General features: G+C 47.2%; 1 protein-coding gene across 1 annotated transcript in view; it reads right to left on the bottom strand.

Moving 5' to 3' along the window:
- The window catches only part of LOC144823470 (carotenoid-cleaving dioxygenase, mitochondrial-like), a 323728-nt gene that overhangs the window by 244561 nt on the left and 64682 nt on the right, over positions 1-14485 (bottom strand). Inside the window, exons 2-4 of the mRNA XM_078682009.1 lie at positions 12006-12207; positions 11604-11815; positions 8884-8999 (exon numbers count right to left, since the gene is read on the bottom strand). Coding sequence (XP_078538135.1) covers positions 8884-8999; positions 11604-11815; positions 12006-12207 — 530 coding nt within the window. The remainder of the gene's footprint in view (positions 1-8883; positions 9000-11603; positions 11816-12005; positions 12208-14485) is intronic.

Raw genomic sequence — 14485 nt, 5'->3', positions numbered from 1 at the left:
TGGATGACACAAAGGGATCTATTCAGAAGAAACCATTTTTTTTATTAACATATTTTATTGAAACACCTTAGACATAGCACAATAGGGACATTAGCGATTAATACAGTGTTTTGTTTTTTGATTTTCTCAACTTATACATTGTACTTATTTAACGAGAGAATAACTACTAATTTATAACATACTTTGCCATTCTTCCGCCTTGCGGTAATGAAGTTGTTCTCACATAGGCGTCTACAAATCTAGTATCTAGAGCAATAATATCAAACATCTTTACATACAATCTAATTCGAACTTACTAACTTATCCCATCCCCCCTCCCGGCCCTCCCCCTTCCTGGTCTGTGGCTCCTGAATCATATGTTCGTCTGATATGTATTATCGTGGTGTCATGCGTTTTCACCTGTCTAGAAACCGTGGTATGTGGTCTGGTAGCTGGGGGGAACTAGCAGCCTACCCCCGAAGACTAAAAGTAGATTAGGGTGTGGGATTGCGCCATGCACGGGTTAGATCTAATTGTTTGAACTCCTCCAGCATAACATTCCACTCCATGGAGATAGGCAGTTTCCGCAATCCCCTCGCCTCCTCTCTGCGTAGCGCCGCGCTCTCGGCACCCCCATTGTATCATGTCATCTTGCCAGCTAGACAATGTTGGGCATCTAGCGGATTTCCATCGCATAGTGAGGGCCCTTATAGATAGTAGCAGGGCAAGGTCTATGAAACGTTGTGGGACCTTTTGAGTTTTGTTACGTCTACGAAGCCCAATAAGACCCTCTAGCGCTTTGTCTTGGATTGCCATATGTGTGACTATGCCTAAGTAGTGTCGGACACCAATCCAATAGTCAAGTATACACGGACAGGTCCATAGCATATGGATAAAGTCTGCTTCATCACCTTTACAACGAGGGTAACAGTGCTGGGCCTCTGGGAACATCTGATGTATTCTACGCGGGGTGAGGTAGGATCTATGTAGGACCATTGTTTGGATGAATTTTAGTTTAACATTGCAGGATACTTTCTTAGGATGTTCTAACATGCTTTTCCATGCACTGTAGGTGAGTTCTACCCCTGCATCTTCTGCCCATTTATTTCTGAGGGTTGCAAGTGTTATTCCAACATGCGCCCTGATACCAGTGTACAGCCATTTAATAAGGTGTCCTCCGGTCCCCATATAGTACAGTACGTGTGCCAGTTCATGTTGTGGGGGTTCCATGCGTTGCGGTGCCCATGTATTCTTGATGTAATGTGATACTGTTGCATGTAATAAGTACTGGTGGTCCGGCGCACCAGTGCTCTGTACGAACGTGTCATGATCTAGGAGGGTGCTATCAGCAAAGAAGGCTCCTACTTCCTCTACCCCTGACTCCGTTCAGGCACGTGTTCTAGCCCTCGTAAGCCTACCCCCAGGGGTGGGAACACCCAATAAGGGAATATTGGCTGCGTAAAGGGTTATGGCAGGTGTATATTGCAGTGCCTTCTTCCAGCATTGTAGCGCAGTCTTCAAAAACGGCAGCCCCTTTAAGGGAAGTTTAGCCTTGGGCAAAATCAAGGAATGAAGTGTACCTTGGTCTATATCTCTCTGGGTGAACCCTATTTCTTGTAGATTCCTCCCCGCTGTCCAGTATGATAGCCATTGGATTTGACAGGCATAATAGTATGCTCTGAAGTCAGGAACCCCTAACCCTCCCTTGCGGGATTCCAGTTGAAGTTTCTGTAGGCTCACTCTTCGGTGACCTGCTCCCCATAGGAGCTCCACCAAGATAGTGTTCGGAGTACAGAAAATGGATTGGGGAACCACAATGGGCAGGTTCACGAAATAGTATAGTAATCGAGGGAGTATTACCATCTTAGAGATGGCAATTCGTCCCATCACCAAAAGGGGCAAAGATGTCCAAAAGGCCACACTCGAGTGCAGGGCTGCAATGGCTCTCAAGAGGTTATCCTTCTAGCATGTCTACCTATGATCTATGTACCTGTATTCCCAGGTATTTGAATGTGGTGTGAGCTACTGGTAGAGAATCAGTGCCAAATCGTACTTCAGCCAGGCGTGTCCCCTCTCGGAAGAAAAAGGCGAGTGATTTCTTCGAATTAATGACGAGGCCCGAAATCTTCCTGAAGTCTGACAGTATAGTGGGGAGGGGTGTCGCGTCAGCTGATAGTTCGCGAAGATAGAGAAGGATGTCATCTGCCTATACGGAAGTAAAGTGGGCTGTACCGGCAATAAGTATTCCCAGGGGTTCCGCTGATTGTCTCAATGCTATTGCCAGGGGTTCCAAAGCAAATGCAAACAATAAGAGAGATAAAAGGCAACCCTGCCACGTACCCCTGTGAACTGTATACTCCCGAGTGCTATGTCGTCCGGTGCGAGCTCTCGCCGTGGGGGAGGCGTAGAGCAAGCGTACCCATTTAAGATAGTTGTCCGGGAAACCAAAGCGGTGTAGGGTTGCGAACATATAGTCCCAACTTATGGAGTCAAAGGCCTGTCGCAGGTCTAATGCCAAGCACCCTGCGTCCAGGTAATCGGCTGGGGTGGCACTCATAACACAGTGCAACCGTCTGGTGTTTAGGGACGTACTATGATTCGGTAAGAATCCGCATTGATCACTGTGAATGAGGGTGGTGAGGTAGGGCTGTATACAGTTCGCAAGTGCTTTGCTCAGGATTTTATATTCCGTTGCCAGTAGAGATAAGGACCTATAATTAGTAATGTCTGTGCTATCATGACCTGGCTTGAGCAAGGAGGTGACTAGAGCCTGCATGGTGGAGCAAGGCAGGTGACCTACCTCGAAGGCCGTCTTATATACTTCTTCCAATTTGAGAACCAGGATGTCTGAGTAGGAGTAGTAAAACCCTATGGGCAGGCAGTCCAAGCCAGGTGCCTTATTATGATTAAGGCCTTTAATTGCAATACGTATTTCTTGTTGTGTGATGGGGCCCACGATTTCGTCCAGTATAGCTGTCACCAGGGAGGGGATTGTTAAATCTCAGAGAAAGTCCTCTATAGAGATGCTAGCATCTGGTTCTGGGGCTGCGTACAGAACTAAGGTATGTGCAAAAGGTTTCGTTTATTTCTTGCTGCGTGTGAACCGATCTGCCGAGGGCGTATGAATATGTGTAATAATGGGAGGTGCAGGTCAGTCCTGTACTATGCGTGCTAATAATGTCCCAGCCCTATCTGCTTCCGAATGTTTCCGCTGTAGGAAGATTCTGTGATCAATAACCCACAATGTTTCAAGTGTTTCAGCGTGGTCAATCTGAGCACTCTGTAATGCACCCTTTTTAGTTGGATCTGTCACTCCTTCTCGCTCCAAGGTGGTCATTAAGTCCTCAACTCTCTGTAATGTCTGGTGTATTTCCTGCCTGGCTCCCACTGTTTGTCCAATTGCAGCCCCCCTGACCACCACTTTGAGTGCGTCCCATTCAATCAGGTTGGAGGAGAGAAGTATTGGACATAGCAGTGCGGAACAGGGCGTCCTCCAATAACTGTGGACCCAGTCTCCAGGTGGGGACTGGGGTCGGTACCCTGCCCCAAGCCAGTGTAATTTCGAGGGGGTTGTGATCAGAAAAGGTCTTTGCTAAAAATGTGGACTGCTGGACCTGTGTGGCTAGACTGTTGGACCACCCAGGATCCATGGAAGTGTGTCCCAAATGACCAATGCAGTGCCCAACCGTTGATAGAATTTGTCTTGGTCGATGTTTGGGGCATATTCACTCCCCAGGACTACAGTTATGCCATCTTGGGTGCCCTTCAATAGGATGTATCGCCCTTGGTCGTCTACTCGACGGTCTATTTCCGTGAATGGGACCCCATGACGTATCCAGATAGTTCCCCCTCTAGCGAATGCTGAGTAGTCAGTGGAGTAAACATGGCCCGCTAATTTTTGCGAGTCTTATGGGTCTCAGTGCCACTAAGGTGCGACTCTTGGAGGAAAACAATGTTGGCCCTACGCCTGAGAAGACATTCATGGACACAGTGCCTTTTCTGTATTGATCCTAGGCCCTGTATATTCCAGGTTAGTAGGTTAGAGGAACCTAGGTTGGTGCAGCCTCTAGACTTAAGACTCTAATGTAGGTGTGGTTCCACATGTTATCGAGCCAATGAACAATTGCAGACCAGGAATTCCCCATTAACTTATACCTAACAATACCTGGCTCAGCTGCGAAACTATGCTGGGCCCAACAACTAATTGTAACATACAAAGTACACATAACGGTGCATACGTTTAGTGGGGGCGTGCTATCACCGTCCAGTCTGTTCAGTTTGTGATTGAGGATTCCTGGTGGCTCAACGGGTGCCCGGGGGAATATGGACTCAAAATAAGTATCAGTTACCTTTCACCTCTTGGTTACATACAAACCCTACACAGGATAAACATGCATAACTATTGGAGTGCAGGCAGAGGCTCACAGGCTAACTGGGCATTACCATACACGTAAAATGTGCAAGGGAGCATAGGTATTCAGTTTCGGGCATTTCCACTTCCAACGTTTACTCACAGTATAAAGGATACCGTTAGAACATTAAGTCCTCATTAAGTGCCACGTCCAGGGATCGTTTCACTCACTGGGTCTTTTATGCTAGTCTAACCATTGTGCCGGGGTGGCATCGCTTCAATTATCCACTATGTCATCTATTGTCTGGGGAGTGATTGAGGGGAATAGGGTGATACTGTGTTCAGAGTCTGAGTGTATTGTGCTATCCTCCGAATCCGTGGATATCTTCTGGCTGCCATCCCTGAACGAACCAGCTATTGCCAGAGCCTCCTCCTTGTCCATTTGCTGCTGCTCCCGGGTCGGGCCATTGCTGTCTGTACTCCGAATTGTCTGCTGTTGACGACGATGCTCCTGTTTCTGCGATCTGCTGGGGCTCCGGGGCTGTGAATCGGAATGACCACTCTGGCTCGGTTTGATGTTCATTACCTACAGCCATTCCTCGACGTCACTTGGGCTGTCAAAGAAGTAGTTTTTTTTGTCATGGATGATTTTCAACCTTGCTGGGAATAGCATTGCATATTATAGTTGGGCCGCCCGCAGCTTTTTCTTTACCCATTGCTAAGAGGATCTTCGCCTCTGTACTAGTATAGTGTTATCAGGGTACAGAGATATACGGGGATTTTCATTGAGGATCTGGATTTTTCCCTCGCTTTTTGCAGGAGAACGTCACCGTCTCTTATAATTTAGAATTCTTACAATTAGCGGCCTTGGAGGTGCCCCCACCTTTGGTGCACCGGTAGGTATCATGTGGGCTCTCTCCACACAGAAGTAGGGGGGGAGACCGTCTTGCGCCACATGATCTCTGAACCATGATTCCATGAAGTCCGCCGCTCTGGGGCCCTCACTGCGTTCCGGGAGGCCTATTACGTGTATGTTATTGCGTCTGCTTCTACCTTCGGTGTCCTCTACCCTGTCCTGAAGCCCAGCGACCTGTTGATGTAGGCGTTGTATTTGTGTTGAGTTTGCTGTGATTTGGTGTTCCAGGTCCTTCAGAGCTCGTTCGTGTTCCTTGACTGTTCCCGTTAGCTTTCCGTGATCTGCCCTAAGCAGCGTAAGGCCAGATGTGAGAGACCCTATTTGCTGCTCAAGTGCCGAGCGGGATTCGCGGATTTCCTTTAGGATCAGGTCCAGCTTGTCGGGAGTGTTCTCCCCCATTTCCGAGGAGGTGGCCACCGGCGATGGGGGCCTACTGGAGGTCCCGGGTGGATGAGAGTGGCCACTCGCAACAGCCTGTCCGTCCAATACTTTCCCCTGAAGTCTGCCCATGCTGTACACTGTTCCGGCACGAAAATGTCGCTCCGACTCCTATACACACCAGGATCTGGTTCCCAGCACCGTACTTCCAATCCAGCCCTCCTGGAGCAATCTAACACACAGATGTCCCAGAGACTAACCGCTATCTGGGGCTGCAGCCAAGCTGTTGCGGTGCATCAAAGAGGCCGGCCCTTTGAAGTCCACGCGACACACTCTGCGAATTAGCGGCCCTCTGTTGCATTACTCAGCTCATCACTCCACATGCCAGTGGTCCCTCTTTGGCGCAGTGTTATAATGATAGGTCCCGGGCCCGTGCACCCTCATATCTCTATTCCGTGGTGTGGCGCGCCGGTGACGTATCCCTTAATCACAGTCCAGCCCTTTGACAGGGGAGGAGCTCAGGCCAACAGAGGCTCCACACCTGCGTCCAGGACATCCACTGCAACGATCAAGCATTCTCCTGGTCCACAAGGGCCGTGGCACCGTTTCCGCCGGTCATTAAGGGGAAAATTCTAATCTAGAGGGGGCACGCTGTACCAGCAATATCTGTAGGTGGGTTCCGCCCCGCCCCAGCGCGGTCGATGTCTCGCGCTGTCTGATTGTGCAACTCCGCCACAATGCTTCTGCCCGGGGGGGTAGGTCCGCAATACCGTCTGGGCCCGCTCTATGCACCGCACTCACCGCCTGACTGTGTCTCACGGCAGCTCCGATCCTGTCCGGGTCACTTGTAGACGCTGCAGGGGCCCATCCGTCACACCGCCGCACTCCTGAGGCAGCGTACGGCGATCACTGCTCCGAGCGCTCGACCTCCTGTATAGCTCCCAGGACGTTGCCTCACATGCGGTCCGGACAGTAATTTACTCCCCGGTCCCAGCCGCACAACCAGGCCAGGTCGCGCTCGCCGCCAGATCTCCACTCCTCCGGGCGTTTTCGTGAGCCGTCACAGGCAGCTGCGGGGGGCTTCCGCCGAGGTTCGCCTGCATGTATTGCATAAAGGAGCTGGCACAGGTGAGATTAATTCGTTGGTTCCCCCCCGGGACCTCTGGAGCCCTACCAGGATATGTCTGCCATAGTAGGCGGTTAGCCACGCCCCCCCCATTCAGAAGAAACCATATGTAGTGACTTGCTTATCTTGCTAATTCATATTAAACACCTATATACCAATCCAAGCTGGTCTGAGTCATACTTCACACCCCGTTACACCCTGTTTGCGCATGGGTGGGAATCCAAAGTTGGGAGTTATTCATTGCATCTGAGAATCATCAGGGGAGTTAAATAACTCAACCTTCCTTAGATTTGAGCAGGTCATACCTGCTGAAATTTAACATGGGAAATGTGTATGGTATTTACAATACCATGCTGATTTGGGTGCGTTAACACCAAAATCTGCATGTTATTCCCTAAAAAAGCATAATAGGCGCTATTTATCACACAGACAAAGTAAGGTACACTGCGTTATCATTTACGAGCTGCAATAAATAGCACCTTCTTTTAACACAAACTCGTAATCAGGCCTTAGTGTATTCCAGTCAGATGACATGTCAGTTGCTCTTTGGCTTCTCACAGAGTCACTGTATTTCTGGTGCTGAGCAGTGGCATAACGAACCTTGTGGGGGCCCCCTGCAGGGTAAGTGAAGGGCCCCCCTCCTGACTCAAACTAGAGCTCCCCAGCAGAAGTGCGGTGCTGACGGGGCCCCCTGATGGGTGAGGGCCCCCCGCACCGCGCGGGCTGCAGGAGCCTGTGTTACGCCCCTGGTGCTGAGGCGATTATGGCAAATGAACGAACTTGTTCCTATTTCTAGCATGTGAGCTCTACTTCATTATACTTAGATGTCCCACAGCATCTCACAGAAAACTGGCAACTGATTCAGAATGCAGCCACTCACCTGGATTATTAATGTCCCCATTAGCACCCACCTTAAATCTCTTCACTGGATTCCAGTGAATAGCAGAGTATGCTTTATGCCTTAGGCGAACAGTGCTGTGCCACTGTATATTCCTGTTATCAGATATACCTCGCCAACCTGTCTACTAAATTGGGGGACTCCTTTCCTTTGGAGCTAAAAAGCAATGCCGATGATTTGCTCCTCAGAAGAATGAACATAGATCTTTCAACTAGTATAACTCTTAAATCCCTAGATGTGTGCAGAGACGACTAGCACCCAAAGAAGTTTTAATGCATGGGCAAAGAGGACTCTGGCCCAGGGCCCCACCCTTTCAGGTGGCCCCTGATAGAGCCAGCTCTGTTCATTCAGAGAGTCGTGACGTTGTGGCCTTTAATATTTCTTAAATAGACTATTTTAAATGCCGTTTTCATTTTATTTATTTTTAATGTGCGTGATGTGTGATAATTCAGTACAGACATTTAGCAGAGAAGGGTGTTTATGTTTCATGCAACATCCATAAAAATACAGGACCACACATATTAGAAATGGGTGTCAGAGATTATTTGCAGTAATATTAGTGCGCCCCTGCTGTGTAAAAATATTGAAAACACAAGTCACTATCCCTGGATATTAGATGTAAACACATTTAGAATTTGGACGAGTGTGTCTGTGCACACTCAGCGACCTGGCCGAAGACGGCATGGCAGAGTTGACACACTGGATCCTAAATTTAAAGCTGTTGCGTACCGGGGGCACCAAAATATGTTTGGCCCGGGGCCCCCAAAATTCTTAAGAGGTCCCTGCTATCACCTGGATTCCCTTAGGAGTAGCGGCAGCACTTTAAAAATCATACTTCATTCCTTAATTCATTTGTTCGTTCGTTCGTTTGTTCCAGGCTAGCAGATGCTACCCATGGCTTGCCCTATGGTACTCTTGGCACTGCTCTGCTATTGCTGGTCTCAGGAGCCACAAAAACAGCAGCAGGAACAGAAAGTGAAAACTGCCAATGGAAACCATTATCACTATGTACTCTGACACATTGTCATTTCACTTGACACTCAACTGCAAATGGGAGCCATCACTATGTCATGGATGGTCGCAGATTAAGTGATGACACGTCTGCTACCCCTTGTCCTTCTGGACAATCATCCTTCATGCAACAAAGCAATCAGTCATTTTATCACCATAAATTGTACATGTATTCTCCACTGACCCATGCATTCTCATTTCACAGTCAAAGGAACGAGCTTTACCTTTTCTAACGTTTTAAGGTTGTTGGGGTCGATACGACGCATGAAGTTGGTCTCTGTGCTGACGTAGTAGTCACCTCTGTAGAAGACAAAGTTAACAATTGCATTGTCTGTAGATGCTGAAAAAGAAAAAAAAGAAGCATTGTTTGTTTCCAAAAGAGCTGGTGTTCATTTTAGGAATCACCTGATCTACTTGTGTATTTCACTGGCTCCAGAGAGCCTCAAGCCTGGAAGGATGGGCTGATGTATGAAGGGTTAGGTTTAGGGTAATATTATTATGACTGTGAGCAATACAATTTTCCTTGTTTTTATTTCAGGAAACAGAATGTGGTAAGCCATCAAGCCTACCCTGTTTTAACCCACAAGCGGAAATGGGATCCTTGTCCCACAAAGGACTCATATGGATTGGATGAATGTCTTAGTCTAAACAAAGTGAGCAGCCAGAAGTATATAGTGCAACCCATCCAGTGCGCTGCACCCACATGTGGCACTAGAGACAGTTAAGTTTTTCTTTCCAAAAACTCCAGACTAAGAGGCGCCTATATGTGTTGCATGTACACTCGCTAGGCTCCTAACGCAAAGCAGAGAAGACAGTGGATTGATATTACCCTATATTTCCTAGTACTATGTGGTATACCAACATCCCAGTGAAGTGGTCCATGGCGAAATCTGAGAAGAATTGGATGAACTCCATTGTCTAAAGACCCCTGTCTGACCTAGTCTGGTTGGATAAGGAACTCTGGCCACCAAATGCAAATATAACTCTCCAGTCACAATAACGCTGCGAGTCTGGGACACGCTCTATAGAAGCTCGAGCTTGGCGTCTAACCCCTCACCCTACATTCCTATTGACTTTAACAATGATTTCACTTGAGCAGCAGACAGATCCGCATTTCTTGGATGGAGAGAGGCGGTTGCAGGATGCTTTCTGGAATGTTCAAAGCCTCTGTACCCAAGACAATCTTGCAATGTGAAAGAGTGCTTCACCTCTCCTTAGGGGAACGACTGCGCGACATGGTTCTCAGATACAGGGTCAAGGACAAATCTACATGGGAATCCCTATTTCCCAAATTGGTTGGCACTAGAGGTACTATATCTAACTTGGCACAGGAAGCTTCCTGTGGGTGGCTCCCCATCAGGAAGTAGAAGCGAGCATTAAGACAACAAATAACACAGAAATAGTGGGAATGTCTGGGGAGAGACATACATTCCACCTCAAAGTCAGTCTCAGTGACGGAGATTCACTATAAATAGGTATGGGTGGAACTACACTCCCTCCAGCTTGTATTGCATGTTTCAGAATGTTAATCCCAATTGATAGAGTGGTTCTATGGCCAGAGGTCGACAGAATGCGCATTTGGTGGCAGTGCCCACAGGTCTGTGCTTTCTGAGAAGGGATTGCAGCCCTCCTAAATGAACTATCGGGGTATCTGAGACCCTTCGTCCCAGAAGACATGTTGCATGGTTTGAGACCCACTGAACTTGAAAATATGTCTAAAAAGGATTGTCAGTGAGTGTCCCAGTGCCTGGGAGCTCCAAAACTAACTATAGCCTTCCACTGTACGACAAAAGATAGTCCACCGCTTTGCCAATGGTACCACAAGCTATGGACAATATTAGCCCTTGAACAATTGACCAACAATACCAATTGTACCCCGCTCCGCTTTGAAACCAAATGGAAGCATGTTTATACAGTTGTGTGTAAGGACCTCCTGAGCATCATTTTGACTCCCAGGCGTCAGAGTACTGAAGCGGCCCTTCCACAGGAGGGAGAACGAACACCCAGGCGAATGTGGTTGGGCTGAGTAGAGATGGTCAGATGGCTTGTTTTTAATTCTTTCGCAAATTATGAAACAGGTGGTAGAGTTACCTCACTTCCAGGGGCCTGGGCAGGGGAGGTGAGGAAGGAGAGGGTGAAGGGTTTGTGTAGTAGCTGAGAAGGGGAGTTGACTATCCTAGGTTTTCCTTTAACATCTGTTCTCTCTACTATCAATCACTGAGCAACAGATGGAATACTGCCAGAATTGCTTTGTTTATGAAATTATGGAGACTCCCTTGTTATTCTGCTACAGTCCGGACAAGAAGTAATGTTCTTTACTAATGAAAATTCTCAACACAAATTGGTATACAAAAAAAGGAAGCATGAAATCATGGGCATATTTGTCCCAAATGAGGCATACTGGAGACCCCAGCAGGCAACTGAAGAAGAAAATGAATTGGGGTGGTTGAAAGACTTACATTGACATGAATATTTCCATCAATGTGTTTATAAGTAGGTTTTCAGGAATCATACTGGTCAATACAAAGTTGTGGCCTGCCATCCACTCAGCAACACTTTTAGCACTGTCATCAGAGTTATACAACAACGCACTTGGATTAGAAGCATGCAGTTTCACTATTTTTAAGCCAGACGAGCCGTAGACTAGCACATGACGAAGAGATACTGGAAGTTTAGGCAATCAGACTATCCGACTATCATAGTTTTTGTGATATTAGAAGACCCTTCCAGCTAGCCAATACCAGTGCATGAAATAAGTCAAATATACTAGTGTAAAAACACAGAGCAATTCAGATTGGGTTACCTTTGCCTTTCAGATTTCGTGTTTTCCAAAATATGAGTAATTTTATATCAACATTTTTGCATTCAGGATAGACACTCCATCTGTGGAAATGCTATCTCAAATATATACATTGTAGTGAGCTAATTAGAAAGCAGAACATACTTGGCCTTTCAAATCTGGACATGAAACGTTCAAACAGACTCTTGCAAGGATCTGGCATCGCTACTGTTCCGAATTCCGAGACCACAATTCTGTTCTTTTCCTTGTTAGACAAGTAGGAGTCGCTTTGCAGAAACTTGCTCATGTATGTCACAGTGCCATTTTCTATTTTAAACTGGTGCATTAGTGCCATGCCGTCAAACCAATGGTTAAACCTGGAAAAAAAGAGAAGAAAATTATGTAAAAAAAATAAGAAGATTTCAGTGATTGAACAACAAGCGCAGAATATTGACTGGTTCTCATAAACACCTTATGGAAGAGCTGGCGGGTCTTGTTCTGATTTTCGAAATGGAAGAAAATGATGCTTGATCAAACGAAGATGGCAATCAAGAAGAATGTACTTACTTGTCGTTCCCGAACTCAAACTTCCCGGGTCCATTTCGGAGGAAACTCCCACGGATCCATTTTGGGATATTGCCCACGATCTTGGTCGGGATGGTTTCAGGGGTTTCATCCCTTGTACTGAAAAGGGGTGCCAGGCTTTGTAGATGCCTCCTGTTCCGGCTGAACTCTTTTTTTGGAGCAGGTCTCAGTATATGCTTCAGGACTGAAGGGAACATGGAAAAAGGTAAAGTACTGTGTCTCACCAAATAAACTATTAAACACTAATCAGTTTTAATAGAGGCAACAAAACCACCTAATTCATAATTCATTTCGCTAAGAATGAAGGATTTACAAACAAAGTGGTTTCAATAATCATTCTAATTCATTCCCACCAAAGAGATATGCTGTCTTGGGAATGCATCACCTATAGGCTTGCACTAGTGGAATATAGCGAACATCACTAATTCTAACACAGATTTTACATGTCTTCTTTCTGTACCATTTCTAACTCCATCACACATGCCGTAGAATACACTACCCTTTTCTATTTCTATTAGATTGCATCCTTGTATACAAAACTCCACTTTTGTAGGCTTGGGTGAAATCTGTGTCACATGGGTATTAGCTCACCTAATTTTAGTAATGTGGTGTTGTGGTTGGTATGTGGAAATCCCCAAATTACGCCAGCATGCCATGTGGCATAATTAGGGTATGTTAGCCGCAAACATTTATTGTCGGAACATGGAAATAACACAAATGATCAAAGACGAGTGGGTGTTGGTCGCAGTACTTGTGTTTCTTGTGCTAGTTTTTTTAACACTTTGGGGTGAATTACAATGTCAGGTGGACTTAAGTCCGCCTGACACTGTCTCATTCATGGAACTGACCGACCTCTGGTCGGTGATCCCAACTGCCTCATTAGGATGCGACAGAACACTGTTCGGTCACATTCCTACATTTCCCCATGGGAGCATGCATTACGGCCGTAAATCAGCTGCAATACATGCTCCCATAGGGAAATGGGAGGTGCTGTTCAACCCTGAACCCCATGGCAGGCACCTATGGTGCCCTCTTGGCCCCAACCGTAGGCTGCGCACCAAAGGGGGTCCTGCTAGGGGCCCCCAAATGCGCTTCCCGGCATGGTTTCCATGTTGGACAGGCCGGCATGGAAACCATGCCAAAAACCGTGCATCGTAATCCCAAGGGTGGAAAAGCCCACCCTTTGGAATTACGAGCCGCTACCAACAGATCAACGGGCTCCTTGAACCCATTGGAAGCCCGCCGGAATGACAGGCCAGTATAATTTCCGACCACCAGCATTGTAATGCGGCGGTCGGAAAGTAAACTGCGGGGCCAGTTACGATGTGGCCGGAAAGGCTCCGACCATCAGTCCGAGCCTTCACAGGCCGCATCTTAATTGGCCCCTCAATGTGTTCTTGATATCAAAATGGACACAAGGATGAATTATGTGTTAAAATATAGCAGTAAATGATTCCTTAACTTACTGGTATTCTTCCTTACCCCGATACGCAGTCCTCCTCGTCCCAGTCCTAATTGTATGAGGCGAACCTGTCTCCGACAGGAAGTTCACCACTACTCTAAGCCAATGCTCCTGAAACAGTCTATTTTCTATGTCCATTACTCCCTCTACAAATACTCCCTCCCCTCTCTACTGTAATTTTCCAAGACTCAGGACCAGATTATGATGTCAGACGGACCTGAGTTTTTCAGACATCGTTTAGGATCGGGGATCGAACAACCTCCTGTCATTGGTCCCAACCCAGCAATTAGAATGCGACCAAACACAGTTCAGTCGCAATCCTATACTTTACAATGGGAGCATGCATTCCGACCAGAATGCATGCTCTCATTGTAAAGAGCTGAGGTGCAGTTCTTCCCTACACCCCGTGGTAGGCACCTCAAGGTGCCTGCCATTGGGTGCAGGGATCAACAGGGGGGCACCATTGGTGCCCCCTAGGGCACCATCCAGAGGTCTTGCACCCATGGGGTCCCTGCTGGGGCCCCCAAAGTCAGATTACCACAGCCTTTCTGTGCCAGAAAGGCTGCCACAGAAAAGCTGTTGGAATCTTCCACCATAATCTCTCAGACGAAAAGAGCCATCCGAGGGATTACTGGAGGCTTTCTGATTGGCAGACAAGCTCTCCAAGTTTGGATTCCAAACAACCAATTTTGATGGGGATGGTCGGAAAGGAATCCGAACAACCGATTATGATGCCGTAGGAACAACTCCGACTGAGGGTCGGAGCCATTTCCTTCGGCATCATAATCGTGCCCTTAGTTTATGGTGCACAGGGAGTGAGAGGGAGGGAACAGACAAGGATGAGGAGGACTTTGTATCAGAGTAATGAAGATTACCGGCAAGTGAAGGAATCATTACCCACTCAACTCAGTCCTCCTCGTCCCTGTGCTAACGGTATGAGGATTTACCAAGGCACAAAAAAGCACCTACAAATGCAGGAATCACAAATCGTTATTATCAA

Source organism: Lissotriton helveticus, chromosome 3_1 (assembly GCF_964261635.1).
Source record: "Lissotriton helveticus chromosome 3_1, aLisHel1.1, whole genome shotgun sequence".
In the NCBI taxonomy this organism is placed as follows: domain Eukaryota; kingdom Metazoa; phylum Chordata; class Amphibia; order Caudata; family Salamandridae; genus Lissotriton; species Lissotriton helveticus.
Note: the sequence above shows the minus strand (reverse complement) of the source record. Positions and strands in the feature narration are given on the sequence as shown.